This window comes from Oryctolagus cuniculus, chromosome 7, assembly GCF_051225735.1.
Source record: "Oryctolagus cuniculus isolate XC-2025 breed Fujian yellow rabbit chromosome 7, ASM5122573v1, whole genome shotgun sequence".
Classification (NCBI taxonomy): Eukaryota; Metazoa; Chordata; class Mammalia; order Lagomorpha; family Leporidae; genus Oryctolagus; species Oryctolagus cuniculus.
Genome location: NC_142873.1, coordinates 112,094,223 through 112,111,416, shown reverse-complemented (window position 1 = coordinate 112,111,416; position 17,194 = coordinate 112,094,223). Strand labels below are relative to the sequence as shown.

Below are 17,194 nucleotides of genomic sequence, written 5' to 3'. Positions count from 1 at the left end.
CCTTATCCCATATCAGAGTATATAGATTTAATACCCAGCTTCAGCTTCTAACTCCAGCTTCCTGCTAAAGTAGACCCTGGGAGGCAGCAATGATGGCTCAAGTAATTGGGTTCCAGCCACCCACATGGGAGACCTTGGTAGAGTTCACAGCTTTTGGCTTCCACCCACCCCAGTCCTGGTCGTTGTAAGCATTTGATGAGGGAACCACTGGATGGGACTATATGCGCTTGCACATTCTCTCTATCTACATCTCTTCCTTTCTGCCTTCAAATAAATACAGTTCTTTAAAAGAAATTATTAAGTGCTTCTCATACAGTTTTGTGTATAATATATCTTCTTGGACAAGTGAAATGTATCAGAATTCAAATGTAAGGAAGCAGTAGTTTTTTTTCCTTTATCAGTTTTTGTGGGCAGAGGGCCAGCATTTTCATGAGGGTCACTGCCTACTCGGCCTGCAGGTGTCCCTGCTCTACATTTCTCACTGTGGCTTTGAAAAGGCAGAGAGAGAGAGAGAGAGAGAGAGAGAGAGAGAGAGACTGAGACTTCCTATGTAAAGTGAGGCATCCAAATTGTACAGGTTCATTAAGTGATCATTTACTACATACTTCAAAAAAATTTCACCCTGAATTAGTCCCTAGAAATTTCCTTGAAAGGGGTATAAGAGCGTTAACAATGAATTATTGTCTGTGGATAGCTCAGCATGAAAGGGGACCCATATGTGCACACTCGAATTTGTCATGTGTAATGTCAGTTCAATCAGGTCTCATCTACCAAATACATTTTTTATTGCTTGCTTCATTAAAAAGGCTCTTAAGGTAATGAATAATCTTTGGCTTCACCAAGGATTATTAATGCCTGTATAACTCATGTCCACTGAAAATAGAGAGACAGCTTGAAACTCTACCCTAATCTAACTTCCATGTTGTCTTAGAGCCTTCAGGAAGAAAATCTATCAGAAGGATTCAGTGTTAAATTCGGTCACTTGAGCCATCCTATGAACTGGGCCAGGAGAAAAAAAAGAGGGAGTTGAATCCGGTTCAGCTGTGCAGCGCAAGGCCTTCCCTTCCCAACTAACGCTGGTGTTTTCTGTTCCCACAGCAAGTCCGCATGCAACGCCATCGACTCTTCATTTTCCAACGTCACCCATCATCCAGCAGCCTGGGCCTTACTTCTCACACCCAGCCATCCGCTATCACCCTCAGGAGACGCTGAAAGAGTTTGTCCAACTTGTCTGCCCTGATGCTGGTCAGCAGGCTGGACAGGTGGGGTTCCTCAATGTAAGGAAACCTCTCTTTTTTCCATTTCTTTAGAAATGTTAACTGAATGTAAAAATAACAGGGGGAGACCTTATGACCACATGACATTGTGCTCTGATGTTGTGCTGGCTGGCTGCAGGCAAATGTCATATTTATTCTAGATTGTGGGAAAGTTAACTTGCTCTAAGAGTGATTGACCGGGGTTTCAAAACAGTGTTTGTGTTAAGTTTGCAACTGTCATGTTTATGGATATAAATCATCTCCAGGGTGAACCATATAACCTTTTAAGTTCTGTGGGCTGATAATTCCACCTCATGCATTCTAACCCTAGGGCTCCTACAGTTAACAAAATAGAAAGACCAAATAATTTTAAATAATGATTTTGGGTGGTTGGGAGAGGTAGGGGGGTAAGGAAGACAGATGTTTCAGATCAGCTAAGTTGATATTTTTAAAAAATACAGTCTTCTAACACTTTAGATCAAGTTGACCAGTACTTGAACTCAAGATGCTAGAAGTACAGTTTATTATGGTTTGTTATTTCTGCAAATAGTTATCTTTCCCACTTATCTTTGCATAAAGCTAAACAGTGTTCAATAACATCAAATGAATGTTTTCATTTTTTCCTCAAATAAACCATATAATCACAATTTGGAAGAACATTCCAAATGTAAAAGTGCCTTTTAAAAAATCACAAGTTTTGTTTCAAATGCAAAACTAAAAGCTTATGATGGACAGTCATATCCCAAGACCAAAAATGAGAATAAATAATGACCAGCCTAAAGCCAAATTTAGTTTTCCTTTTCTCCTGACAACTACACATGAAGCCACAAATTAGCTGTAATTAGTATTGCCTAATATGAGATATTATATCACATTGCCCTATCAGTGGTTTTCTTCCCTTGCAGAAATACCTGATTCTGCAAATCTGAGCCCAAACAGGCAGCTTTGACTAATGTCTGGTGATGTGCTAGCAGATACATTTCTGTCTAGACAACAAATCAATACAGTGCCTTTTTTTTTTCCCTTCTTGCTTATGTATTCATTTGCTAGGCTTAGTCTAAAGCGTTCACTTATGGACTTTCAGCCCACTTAGAAAAAAACACAGAGGCAGGTTCGCTGGCAAGAAAGCCTAGCATTCTGATGGTCAGACGAGATAGTCTTTGAGGAGCAATACTAAATATGTAAGAGGATCTTGATGGGGGCAGGGGGAGGAGGCGTGAATCTGCCTCTGCAGAATTAGTAAGCTTGAACTTAAAAGCCTAGGACAGCAGCATCTCTTCCAGCTGAATTTTGGTTGGGGACGACAGCCTAAATATGAGCTGTGATTGTTGGCCGAAGAATGACACTAAGCTCTGGAAATGCAATGGAAAAAAGAAGTCCTTTGGGAAACAATGAAAAAACTAAGCTAATCACAGGCATCACACATCTGATTTCTACATTTCCAGATTTTTTAAAAAGGTTTATTTATTATGTATTTGATTTATTTATTATTTATTTGAAGGGCAAAGTTATATAGAGAGAGTTCCAGACACAGAGAGAGAGAGAGCGACATCTTCCATCTGCTGGTTCATTCCCCAAATGGCCACAATGGCCAGGGTTTGACCAAACTGAAGCCAGGAGCCAGGAGCTTCTTCAGGGTCTCCCATGTGGGTATAGGTGCCCAAGCACTTGGGACATCCTCTGTTGCTTTCTCAGGCTATTAGCCAGGACTCGATCTAGTGCCATATGGGTTGCCAGCACTGCAGGTGGCAGCTTTACCCACCAAGCAATAATTCCGGGCCCTGATTTCAACACTTTTTAAAATACCATAATGTCATCCTATATGACTGTCAAATGGCCAGTTTTGCATTGTGATCAAAATTTTACAGAGCTGAAGGCGAGTCTTTTCATGGAACTGTTGCAGAAAACTTGAAAATAAAATGAATTTTATTGCTGTCTTCAGAAGGAAACTTTCTTTTGTTAGAGAGCTGTTCTTTGTTGTAACATCAGGCAGCCAAATAAATATGACTCTTATGGCATGTGCTTATATAATTTAAATCAGAATTAGAAGTGATATTTTTCCCTACCAGATTTTTGACAGCTGAATTCTAAAGTCTCTGTGCCTGATGTTATACAATATGTGAAAGAATTTTTTATGTTCACTTAACACATTTATTAAATGTTATATAATATCAACTTTGCAGAGTGAAAATAAAATATTGGTATTTTTTCATCTCAAATGCATATTTAGAAAACTTTGTACCTATGAAAATAGACACGATGGAATAATACCCTAGTCCATAAAACACTTAGATATTAAATAAATATTTAATACTCATGAGAACGGTGATGAAGGTAACAGTTAATACAAAACCAAAATATTCCACAGAAAAGCTCATTAGTTGAGTAACAAATCTAGAGTGATCATTGACAGGTGACTTTATGGAACCAAATGCAGAGGACAGTGTAGTTCAAAAGATAGGCTTAGGATGCACTGAGCACGTGTGCCTAACTGGACCTTTCATGGGATGCCTGAGCAATAGGACCCACTAATGCTGCATCCGTGTGGACTTAGGGAAGCATTCATGCAGCTCCTGATACTTAGTAATTTACATTAAAGGTACACATTGAATCTGTTTGCAGAAGCAGCTAATGGTTGATGTTTGTTTCTTCTTTTCTTTGTGTGCATTTTGTTTTTCCCCCACTCTTGTAGCCCAACGGAAGCAGCCAAGGCAAGGTGCACAACCCATTCCTTCCTACCCCAATGTTGCCACCGCCGCCGCCACCACCGATGGCCAGGCCTGTGCCTCTGCCGGTGCCAGACACAAAGCCTCCAACCACATCAACAGAAGGAGGCGCAGCCTCCCCCACCTCACCAAGTAAGTATGGCTGAGACAAGGCGCCGGCCACTTTACAAAGCTCTGTGCACTTGGATTCACATGTAAGCTTTGTCCTTCACTGCGTAGGCTGTGTCTGTAGCCACAGACTCCAGAGCTGGTGGTACCATGGTTTTTCAGAGCCAAGGCCAGAATCAAAGTGAACTGTAGTCTCGGGTACCATCAGCTACACCAGATGTGGAAAAACAGCTGGATGTTTAGGTGGACAAGACAGTGTAATTACATGCCTGGGACTAAAATCAAGGTACAAACTGTTAAAAATTGTGTCTTAAGTGGCTTTGACTGCTATACCCATAATCACCAAACTGCATCGACTTGCATGAATTCTTAACAGTAAAATGTTCCTCAGTCTTCTGGAGAGCCCTGCCTTCCAGGAACTTGCAGTCCAAGGGAAGTGTAGCTAATGACATAAAGTTACATACCATAGACATCAAATAGGGAAAAAGCATTCAGAGCAAAGTATCAATTCAAAGGTGTCTGTGTTGAACATTTGCCACAAGTAAGAGCCTGGCAGAAGATCAGAGCGAGTAGCCATGGCAGTTGTATGGCCAGGCTTGGCAGAAGAAAGAGATAGCGGGTAGAATTGGCTGGAAAGAGAAAAAGAACTCTTGGCTCTTCCCTGAACTGTCTGGGAACATTCAGTCAGAGAATATAGGATTTCAAAACCTTTTTAGATGATGGGAATGATTCCTTGATGGACTAGAAAGCGAACAATTCTCCAGATATTTCCAGATACTTTAGAGATGTCAAGTGGATAGAAATAGCTTGAACATACAAATGTGGCTTTTATTAGTGCCTGCAATAATGACAGAAAGAGATGGCTAGAGTTCCCAAGTGATGGATGGTCTAGCCTTGATAGATGCCATGATAAGTACCTCCCATAAAGCTTTAGAGAGAGATCAGTTGTAAGAAAGGATAGGAATTCTGGGAAATGACCCTTAAGGAGAGCCTTAAAGGAGGTCTTCAAAGAAGGTAAGACTTGAAGCAAGGAATCACAGAAGAAGAGATACGAGAACAGACCAGGAAAGGAGTGTTAGAGTCAAGGAGTTGATCACCTTTAATAAGAGTTGAATGGGAGGGAGTAGGTGGAAGGATGTTTTGTTAACGTACACTTTGGGATTGGACAGTCATTTAGATGAGTATAACGTACACTTTGGGATTGGACAGTCATTTAGATGAGTATAATAATGAAGATCTAGGGCCTTGAGCTTCTTTGCATTCAATGTTAGAATAATAACAATAATGGAAACAGGCGACAAAGGGCCAGAGAGGGAAGATGTGTCTCTGTGCTGTGTTCAGTAGATTTGATTGTGGGGATACTGAATCCAAAATGGTTAGTATCCTTCACGGACAAGTATGAGAGGGTGAGCCACCTTGGCGTACCCAATATTGTGCATTTGGATAACACACGCAGAAGCGCAGGGCCTTGTGCATAGATTCTGTATCTTTAGCAAAGAGATCAAAGGTCCAGGGGCAATTTTGAAGAGGCCTACTTCTCTTTGAAGAAGTGGTCCAACACCTGTTAGTGAAGGAGGAAACATCCCTTCCTGCCCCCTGCATGTTCAACACCAATGCTATCAAGCTGGATTTGGACTCTGGACCTTGGAAGTTCAGCTCAGGAAGGAATTTGTGAGAAGCAAAGGTTAGCGGGAGTACCCAGTTTATTGTGTATAAATGTAGCATCTTCAAATAAACCAGAGAAATAACTGTCCACACACTCTACTTCCATCTATTCACTGGGGATACTGACTTAGAGATTGGCAGCCACTTGCTTATTGTGCCTGCAAATGCCTCTCTGCACACGGTTTGTCTGTTCCTGCTCTTATCTGCACAAGACATTGCTTCAGTCTTTTGAAAACCTCGTAGTGATAGCCCATCTGTTCCTCACCTGCGGTACTTACGTCGCATGCTTCCTAGTGAGTTGTACAGTAAGGGGGATGAGGCTCAGCTGAGGCACTGTGGAAATACCAGCATGTGCCTGTTGGAGCCTCAAGGAGAGAGGCTTGAGTGTCCACTATTCAGATTACTTACTGCACTCTGCTTTGAATCAGTTTCCTCTCATAAAATGGGTGAAAATACTTGCCTGGCAAGGTTGTGTGAAATTAGCCATGATTACAAGCACCCTCACCAACCAAATTGGAGCATATTTTTATTACCTGCCCAAACTCTTACCTAGTGGAAGGCCTCAGACTTGGGCCATGGTGGAGAATCACTGTAGGGTGTGGAGAAGCTATTCAACCCCTCCATCTAGTTGGTGCCTTTGGGTCCATAGTTCTGAACTCTCCTCTATGGAATGAACTGAATGCCTTACATACAAAGATACCTGTTATCCCTGATCATTTTTCAGCACTGTGTGAGGAAGGATGGTGGGGGGTTGTGGCAGACCCAACTCGTATGGTCACGTAGTAATTAGAGCCATATATAAAAGTTCTGGGGGAGAGGAGAGCATCAGGAATGACAAGCCAAGGTTTGACATCAGTAATATGATCCTACTTTTTGAATCACAGGTTTCCAAAGATGTAGACAGAACAAAATCTTCTACTGAAGGTGTAGAAAGGTTTTTGTTTTTATCATCCTAAAATTTAGCCCCTGTGGTTGGGCTTTTCTAAAGTGTGCCGAATTCACAGTGATGTGTCGCTTCACAGCAATATATAACTTACCATTTTCTGCCTTATTAGTAAGACAGTGACAGGCTGGGAGAGTTGCAATTTATAGTACAGGAAAAGCCTTTCCAATTAAAAATCTCAGTTTTTTTTTTTTTCCAAGAACTCCCACTCATCTTCTTTGGGAAAGGATTGAAGGGCCACCACCAAAAACTGTAGAACCTCCTCCCACGCCCTGATTGCTAAATAAACTGATAAACAGAATAGAAGAGACCAATGAGTTGGAAGACAGGGCATCACCTTCACTGCTAGTGAATTTAACTTATAACGCACAGCAAATGTGCTCCATCACACTGAACCCCTGAATCACAGTGGTGTAACTCCCCAGTCCTGGCAGCACTAGACTTCCACAGACCTTCCTCCTTGGGGTACAGCTGAGGGCATGGAGGTGCAGGTGTTGGTGAACCTCTTGCTAGCCCTGACTCCTTAAGAGAAAGAGGTGAGGAAGGGGCGGGACTAGTCACATCCAGTTTCTACTTCAAAATTCTACCATCCAGAGAACAGCAAATGAGAAGGTGGAGAGGAGCCAAAGTGTGTGGAAGGGAAGGAGTGCCAGAAGTGACATCACCTCGTCAGCTCCCCTCCCTCACCAGTCCTCATGATGGTCGCCTTCTTTCCACCCATTTATTCAGCCTTTGTATAGCGAGCATCTATCCGGTACCAAGACTGTGTTAGCTGCTTGGGATACAAAGGTGATTATTCCCTGCTCTCAAGAAATGGTGATTTCTGGAGGGCAACAGCTGGTAGGCAGGTCGTTTCCATAGGACAGTGCTGGGATAAAGGCGTGCCGAGATGCTGGGGATGACCTGGAGGTCGAGGGGACTTGGTCCTAGCATGGGTGTTAGGTAAAGATGTTTTGGAGGGGACAATGTCTAAGCTATTTAATAGGGACAATATTGTGGTGCTTTAAGAGAAGGTAGGTAGAAACTGGGGGGGGGGGATGGCTAAAATTTGAGGCAAAACTAATTCCACAAGTCATGTGTTCTCTTAGAGATTAAAACCATAGGGTGGTTGGATCCTGTTTATCTGTGTCAATTTATTAGCTCTCATCTTTAGTAAGAAGAAATACCATGGCAGGGTATTAAGTACAGATGTTCAACATCCCTACAACATGTCCAAAGTGGAGTCTTTTTTTTTTTTTTTTCAAAAATTCTAATTGTATAACTTAGGACAGCCTTTTCTGTTTAAGGGTTTGAGATGGCTTGCATTAAAATAAGATTTCAAAAATTAAAGCTGGGAAATCATGTCTGGGGGCTCCTACATGACCAGTTTTTCTGGGCCTCAACTCCTTTTCTGTTCATGGGAATGGCATGACCCCCTCTCCCTACTCTCATCAGCAGACTGTCAGAGAGCAAGGGTGACAGATGTGCTGGGCTGTGCTGCAGACAGTTAAAAGTCCAAGGCGTCATTTTTAATATCCTTTTCCAATGAAATACAAATGGATGCCAGCCTAGAGCAGAGTACGTATTTCTTAACTAATCAGTTGCCTCTGGCACTAATAGCAAACTTCGCAGCTGTGGCCAGAAAAACAGGGGTAAAGCAGAGCTGGAAAACAAAATGTATTTGCCTATGAAATAAATGTATTTTAATGGGGAAAATCTTTACCAGTGCCTTACAAATCAGGAAAGGATAGAGGTGGGGATAACAAAGTTCTGCTTTCTCCCAAGGACAATTTTTACACCGTGGATGTATTTGGCAACAGTGTTGGACTAGGCCGTGTCTTTTCAGGATCCCGTGACAAACAGAAGGCATAATCTGTAAGAGCAGCTCACAGTGGCTGTGCCGCATTCCCACTACTAACCTGCATTTGTGGGGTCCCCTACCCAGTGAGAAGAGCCCCTCTTTCATTCATTCAACAAAATTTTTTTAAGGATTTATTTTACTTATTTGAAAGAGCTACAGTGAGAAAGGGAGAGAGAGAGAGAGAGAGAGAGAGAGAGAGAGAGAGAGAGGTATTCAGTCCACTGGTTCACTCCCCAAATGGCCACAATGGCCAGGCCTGGGCTAGGCCAAAGCCAGGAGCCAGGAGCTTCCTCCAGGTCTCCCATGAGGATGCAGGTGCCTAGCACTTGGGCCATCCTCATTGCTTTCCCATGTACACTCTCAGGGAGCAGGATCGGAAGTGAAGCAGCTAGAGCTTGAACTGGTGCCCATATGCGATGCTGGCACCATAGGTGGCCACTTTATCCACTATGCCACAGTGCCAGCCCCTCAACAAATGTTTTTAAAATTTTTAGTCACTTAGTTTACTATCCACAGAGCAGAAAAAGACAAAGAGAGAAATAGAGAGACCTCCCATCTGCTGTTTTACTACCCACAACCAGGAGACAGCCACACCAAAACCAGGAGCTGGGAGCTTGATCCAAGTCTCCTGTGTGAGTGGCAGGGACCCAAGTACCGGATCACCGGCTGCCTCTGGCATGTACATTAGCACTGGGCTGAAATCAGAAAAGAGATGGCACTTGAAGCCAGGTACTCTGGGATGGGATGTGGACATCCTAAGTGGTGACTTAACCATGCCAGATGCCTGTGCCTCAGTCAACATTTATCGAGCATCATTACACCTCTAGGTGCTAGGAGATTCAGCAGGGAATAAAAGAGATGAAAACCTCTGACCTTATGAAACTTTTATGTTACAGAGGGTAAAAATACAACAAACAAAATATGGCATACAAAAGGTAGTTAGGATGTCAGAGGGAATGTGTTAAGTGTGATCTGGGCAGGTGAGGCAAGGACAGTTGGGAGTGGTAAAGGCAGGACGCAGCTCTAAGTGGGGTGGTGGGAGAAGGGGAAATGTGAGCAAAGCTCAACCAGGACTGCTAGGTTCTTAAGTTGGGCTACTAGGAGGGTGGAGCCACCATCCAGAGACAGGAAGACCACAGGAGGAGCAGCTCTGGGTGAGGGCAGGATCAGAAGCTCTGGGGAGGCTCAGGAACCACAGAAGACGGGCGACGCCCACGGGACATCTTCCTGCTGAGACCGATCTTCAGAACACCCTGCCTGCCGCAGCTCTTTGCAGTTACTGAGGTTTCCGCAACATCACCTCATTAATTGGGAAGTTTCCTTTCTGACCATGTGATACAATGAAAGAATTTTCTAGGAAATATTAGAATCCTGAGGACAGCAACTCCAGAACAGGATCTCTTTGTGGTATGATAATTCAAATCCACAATACTTTGTGTTAATTTGTACCAAAGATCCAGCTTGCATACAGTAGGTTGGGACCAAGGTCATCCTATAGAAATGGACTTTTCCACATTTTTTCCACAAATAAAGATTGTCATCATATCCTAGAATTACACTGGGAAGAACAAATCATTCTTGAATTATTATGGAAGATAAACAAGCATCTGCTGCTCCCATTTTAATTAATTAGGAATACAGAACTCAATTTAAAGGATTCAAGCATTTTCCTCTAGGCCTTCTCAGCTATGAATTGTGATTAAAAAAAAAAAAAAAACTTAGAGTTGTTCTACTACCATAGAAGCATGTAATAATAAGTGTCCTTTATTTGTTTTTCTCTCTGATGAGTCCTATATATACATAAATTACATGAGTGAATATGAACCTGTTGAACCAAGAATATAACAATAAATCTGTGAGTTGGATGGAAATTGTCTAGTGTATAACAAACAGGTACTGTGGGTTTTGGTTAGGAAAACTTCTGCATTCCTGACTCCTTTGAGGCCAGGATTTTATAGACAAAAAACCGGGATTAGAAAGTGGCTTTGCTTTCCCCAATCCTATACTACTTTGCTGGGGATTCAGACACACAGCTGGCCCTGCTCTTTCTACTGCCTATGGTAACTGAGCAAATGACCACATTTCTGCTCATGTGGGGAGCTATAATGCCCTGCCCAAGTCTGAAGTCAATAACAATGAAGAATTTGGCTTTTACTAATGTGTTAAGCACTTTAAAAAATGTCTTGATATATATCTTCTCACTTCTCCCTCCCAATAATCCTGCCACCTTAACCAGGAGGGCCCTTTCCGTTCTCATGGAGGGAGAGAGAGGGGAGCTTTCTCACTCTGAGGGTCACTCAGGCAGGGAGGGTGGAGCTGTGATTCACTCTGAGCTGCCTTCAACCTGGAGTTCCTCTGCTTGCTGTAGCATGAGTATCTTTGTGTTAGCCTCAGCCTTCCATTGTGTGTGTGTGTGTGTGTGTGTGTGTGTGTTCACTGCTGTAAAAACCCTGTAGGGAGAGAGGCAAGCATTGTGTCACAGTGCCCATGTCTCATAACTGAGTGCCAGTTCAAGTCCTGGCTACTCTGCTTCCCATCCACCTCCCTGCTAATGCACCTGTGAAAACAGCAGATGATGGCCCAGGTACTTGGGTCTCTGCACCCATGTGGGAGTCCTGGATAGAGCTCTGGGCTCCTGGCCACTGTGGACATGTGGAGAATGAACCACTGTGTGAAGTATCTGTCTCTCTTGCTCTCTCCTCTCTCTTTCTATCTCTCTCTCTCACTGTCTCTCTGTGTGTGTGTGTGTGTGTGTGTGTGTGTGTCTCCTTTTCTCTCTGTCACTCTGCCTTTCAAATAAATAAAAACAAATCTTAAAAAAAAAAAAACCTATGAGGAGAAATCCAAGTGTTGATGAAGTAATTAGTAGTCATGTATGCTTTAGTATGAACCGGCCGCTGTTCCTACAAGTATGTCTTGTTAGCATGGAAAAGAAGAGAGCAGAAGATCTAGGGAGATGCGGGGCTGTGTTTCCTTTTCTCAGAGTAGAAAAATAATGCATTAGTGGCTGGTTTTCCACAAAATACTTTTTCATTCCATTCTTTAAAATTTTTTTGTGCTTCACATTCAATAAAAATTCACTCAGATGTACAGTACTGTGAGTTTTCATAGCATCACAGATTCTTGTAACCAGCACCAAGACAGGGTACAGAACAGTTCCAAAAGCTCCCGCATCGCTCCTGCCTGCTCTTAGTAGCTGATGCCACATAGCGCCGGGAGCTGCCCGCTCTTTCCTGTTTCCACCCTGATTTTGACTCGTTCATCAGCACTGCTGCTATCCCTATTGTGTTCTACTTTTTTTTCTTCTGAATTGGGGGATTAGGAAACAGACTCAAATCTATAAAGTGTTCCGTGTTAGAGGTGGGAAAGAGATTATTCAATTAAATGTATTGGAACAGCTGAGTTGAATTCTAGAAGAAATTAAGTTCCTTGCCTCAAAGTGAGTTTTACCTGGCTGGGGGAAGGGGGAATGTTATGCCATAAAATAAGAAATGCACAGCAAGTTTATTGGAATATTATAGTTTCATGGCCTAAGTAATAAAAAACATGAAAAGGAAGACTGATAAATCCTACTCTGAAAGTATCAATAATGTGGGCAGGTGTTTGGCACAGCAATTATGCTGCTTGCATCCTGTATCTGAGTACCTGGTTCAGGCCGCAGCCCCTCTGCTTTCTGACCCAGCTTCCTGCTGATGAGTACCTAGGAAGCAGCAGATGATAGGCCCCTGCCTGCCTTATGGGAAACCTGGATGGAGTTCCAGGCTCATGACTTTGGTGCAGCCAAGCCCTGGCTGTTGCAAGCATTTGGGGAGTGAACCCAAAGATACATCTCTCTGTTTACTTTTAAAATAAAATGAAAATAATAATAATAATAAAATAGAAGTATCAATAACTTACACATAAAAAACAAAGTCAAGAGACAAAGGAAAGAGGAAAAAATATTTGCAACAGATGTAACAAAGGGTTAAATGATCTAAAATATGTTTTTCAAAAGTTGGTAAGAAAAAATCCAATAATCCAATAGAAAGGCAAGAAAGGGGGTTTCCATCATGGCATAGTAGTAAAGCTGCCTGTCCCAGCTGCTCCAATATAGACCTAGCTCCCTGCTGATGGCCTGGGAAAAGCAACAGAGGATGGCTCAAATGCCTGAGGCCTCTGCACCCATGCAGGAGACCCAGCAGAAGCTCCTGGCTTCTGGTTTCTGGCTTCTGTCTGGCCCAGCCCTGGCCATTGCAGCCATTTGAGAAGTGAACCAGTGAATGTAAGATTCTCTCCCTCTCTCTTCCCCCCCTTCTCTATCTCTCTGTCACTCTGCCTTTCAAATAATTTATAAATGTCTCTATTGAAAAAATAAATAAAACATGATTAACATTTTTACCTATCAGATTAGCAAAAATAAAATATTTTAACATGATATTAGTAAGTATGTAGAAAACAGGTATTCTTCTGTACTATTAAAGGACTAAATTGATTCAGCCTTTTCAGAGGACAATTAAGTCTTTTACATACCATTGAAATATATATTATCTAAATATTAAATGCTTATGTTTAATTTATACCATGTATACAGTTGGACACTAGAGCAAAATTGCACATAAAGCATTCACTGTAACAGATTATAGAGATTGGCTGCCTAAATATTCACCAATATGAGTGCTGCAAACTAGGGACTCTTTAATTGTTGTTGCTCTTTTTTTAATACTTATTTATTTATTTGAAAGGCGGAGTTACAGAGAGGCAGAAGCAGAGAGAGAAAGAGGTCTTCCATCTTCTGGTTCACTCCCCAAATGGCCACAATGGCTGGAGCTGGGCCGATCCAAAGCCAGGAGCCTGGAGCTTCTTCCAGGTCACCCAAGGACCAAGGACATAAGCCATTTTCAACTGCTTTCCCAGGCCACAGCAGAGAGCTAGATCGGAAGTGGAGCAGCTGAGACTTGAATGGTGCCCATATGGGATGCTAGCACTGCAGGTTTACCTGGTATGCCACAGCACCAGCCCCACTAAGAATTCTTTAAAGAGATGGAGCTATTTGAATTCATGGAGTAGTCTTCAAGTTATATTGTCAGCAAAGGACAGCATGAGGAAATGTGTTCTGTATAGAATGCTACTCTGAGACGAAGGTGTGTGTCTACCTGTGTGCTTTATATGTGGAAGGACAGAAGCTTATAATAGTGGTTGACTCAGGGAAGGGGACCGGACATTGGGGGACTTTTTTGGTCCCTCATCTAATGAGAATGAAGACATCATTAAGTTTAAAATCCACTTTTGCTATCAAATATAATAATTTCTTTATTTTTAAAACTATTTGCCTCGGGTAGAAGTCGTAGCACAGCAAGTTAAGCTACCATTTGTGGAACCAGCATCCCATATCAGAGTGCTAGTGCTCTGTTTCTATCCAGCTCTCAGCTAATGTGCCTGGGAAAGCAGTGGGTGATGGCACAAGTATATGGGCCTCTGCCACCCTTGTGGGAGACCCAGATGGAATTCCTGGCTCCTGGCTTCAGCCTTGCCCAGCCCTGGCTGTTGTAGTCATTTGAAAAGTGAACCAGGAGGTGAAATTTCTCTCTCTTCTTCTTCTCCCCTTTTGCCCCTGTGGGGAGCAACCCGGACTAGACTAAGTTACTGGAATTAAGACTTATTCTATGCATCTGCTCTCCCACAATATGGCGCTGGGAGAGAAGAAAACAGCTTCTGCACAGCTGCCTCCAGTTCAGCCAATAAACTGTAGGACTTGCTCCTGATTGGAGGAGAGCAGCGTACTCGGCGTGTGGGCAGCCGAGTTGGGATTGGCAGAGGAGGACTATAAAGGAGGAGAGAGACGGCATGCACCAGGAACATCTAAGGGGAACATCTAAGGGGAACACCTGTGCAGCCCCCGAGAGAGCCGGCCGGCGGTGTGCCGCTCCCCCGCGGAAGTGGGGAATGTGGCAGGGGGCACTGCCCTTCCACGGAGGTGGAAGGGACAGTAGCCAACCCGGGAAGAACCAGCAGCAAACCCGGGGAGGGCCGAGCAGACAGAAGAACAGCGCAGGGTCCTGTGTCGTTCCTCCACGAAGAGGGGGAGCGACATAATGGTGCCGTGACTCGGATATGAAGCCTAGGCAGGGTTTAGTGTCGTTCCTCCATGAAGAGGGGGAGCGACAGCCCCCTTCTTGCTGTGCCTTTCAAATAAATGAATATATACATCTTTAAAAGAATATTAGGGGCCAGCATTGTGGCATAGCAACTAAAACCTCTACCTGCGATACTAGCATCCTAGGAATATGGACACTGGTTCAAGTCCCGGCTATTCCACTTCCTATCCAGCTCCCTGCTCATGCACCTAGGAAAAGCAACAGAGGATGGCCTAAGTGCTTGGGCCTCTGCTACCCACATGGGAGACCTGGAAGAGGCTTCTGGCTCCTGGCTTCAGCCTGGCCCACCCCTGGCTGTTGTGGCCACCTGAGGAGTAAGCTAGCAGAGGGAAGACCTCCCTCTCTCTCTCTCTCTCTCTCTCTCTCTCTCTGTTTCTCCCTCTCTGTAACTCTTGAATTTCAAATAAGTGTAAAAAAATCTATCTTTTTTTTTAAGATTATCTGTTATTTTTTTCAAGGTTTATTTATTTTATTTGAAAGGCAGAGTTAGAGAGACAGAAGTCTTCCATCCACTGGGTCGCTCCCCAGATGGCCCCAACAGCCAGAGCTGCGCCAATCTAAACCAGGAGCCAGGAGCTTCTTCCAGGTCTCTCACATGGGTGCAGGGGCCCAAGGACTTGGGCCACCTTTTATTGTTTTCCCAGGCCACAGTAGAGAGCTAGATCGGAAGTGGAGCAGCTGGGACTTGAACCGGCACCCATATGGGATACTGGCACTACAGGAGGCAGCTTTACCCACTACGCCACAGCGCCGGCCCCAAAAATTTTATTAAAAAAGCAATATTTGTTTAACAGTGTTGTTTATACCTCAGTTACTACAGCAGCCAAAATCACCTACTGATACATGGGATAGAGGTCATAAAATCCTTGGCAATTTTTATAGACATAGTGCTAAGCTACACTAACCTGAACATTGGGTACAGTAGCAAAAATACATGACCTTTCTGGTAAAGAATAATACTCTTTTCCCCTCACGGGGGCAGTGAATGCATTGTAAGGTTTGCATTTTCATTTGTAGTCGCCATTATTTTGTCACAGGTTGTGCTTTAGGAATCCACAGAATGCCAGTGTGGATGCGTTATCTTAAGTCATAATTTGTTCTAAATAGCATTTTATTGTATGTACAGTCTAGTTTCTTAATGTTTAAATTTACAAAGAGAAAATGAAAAGAATGATTGAAAAATCCAGCATTTTGATGTGTATCTTGATAGCATTTGTTATCATAAATCTACAGAATTGGAATTGTTGGCCCTCTGTTAAAGAAGAAGAAACTGAGACAAGGCTCAAACCAGGCCAGCGCCGTGGCTCAGTAGGCTAATCCTCCGCCTTGCGGCGCCAGCACACCGGGTTCTAGTCCCAGTCGGGGTGCTGGATTCTGTCCCGGTTGCCCCTCTTCCAGGCCAGCTCTCTGCTGTGGCCCGGGAGTGCAGTGGAGGATGGCCCAAGTGCTTGGGCCCTGCACCCCATGGGAGACCAGAGTAAGTACCTGGCTCCTGCCATCAGATCAGCGCAGTGCACTGGCCACGGCGGCCATTGGAGGGTGACCCAACGGCAAAGGAAGACCTTTCTCTCTGTCTCTCTCTCTCTCTCTCACTGTCTAACTCTGCCTGTCAAAAAAAAAAAGGCTCAAACCAGATCTGTTGGGCCCTGAAGTCTAGTGCTTCCTAGGCTATCTAGGTACACATGCTGTTTAGAGGCATATTCTTGTACAGCTTCCATTTGAAAACCCTCAGACACTCCAAGACTTCCCATTACTTCAAGAACGACACAGTCCTGGGTACACTGAATTAGGTGCAAAACACAGAATCCAGGGCAGAAGAGAGTGCTGCCAAGCAAGAGACAGAAGAAAACAGAGCAGTGGGGGGTCACATGCAGTTGGTTTATCATAACCTGTTTAAGTCTTGTATCAGCCTCAGCGTTTTATTACTTCTCATGTCTGAGATGACAGAGCAGATTTAAGATTTTCTTTATACAGGTAATAAATGGCATTGTAGGAAACATGGAAAATACAGAAAAGTTATTATAAAAAAGGAAATTTATGTTCTTCCATCATCAGCTGTTATTAACATTTTGATCTTGTTTTCCTCATCTTTTTTTTAATGCATGTTCAGGTCTATATTGTGTGTGTGTGTGTGTGTCTAGGCATGTACAAGGGTACTTTGAAAAGTTTATAGTAAATGGGATTAAAAGTTAAGGTTTTATTGGTACAGAAATTTTGAAGCCCTTCATATGAAGGGTCTTCTAAACGTTCATGATGGCGCAGGTGTTGCAGCAGTTAAGACACCACTTGGGACTCCCACACCCCATGTAGGAGTGCCTCAATTTGATTCCCAGTCCCTCTCTCCATGCCAGCTTCCTGCTAATGTGCACTCTGCAGGCAGAAAGTGATGGCTCAAGTATTGGATGCTGCTGCCCATGTGGGAGACCCAGATTGAGTTCCAGCCTACTGGCTTCATCCTGGCCCAGCCTTGGCTGTTGTAGGCATTTGGAAAGTGAACCAGTGGATAGAAGTATCTCTCTCTC

General features: G+C 43.5%; 1 protein-coding gene across 26 annotated transcripts in view; it reads left to right on the top strand.

Moving 5' to 3' along the window:
* The window catches only part of NFIA (nuclear factor I A), a 620,032-nt gene that overhangs the window by 549,386 nt on the left and 53,452 nt on the right, over window positions 1-17,194 (top strand). For 16 of the 26 annotated variants that reach the window (XM_051857696.3, XM_051857695.3, XM_070078406.2 and 13 more), the window contains 2 exons: window positions 1,099-1,277; window positions 3,949-4,114. In XM_051857696.3, the coding sequence (XP_051713656.1) occupies window positions 1,099-1,277; window positions 3,949-4,114 (345 nt within the window). The remainder of the gene's footprint in view (window positions 1-1,098; window positions 1,278-3,948; window positions 4,115-17,194) is intronic. The other 10 variants (XM_070078411.2, XM_089337315.1, XM_089337310.1 and 7 more) reach the window with 1 other exon arrangement.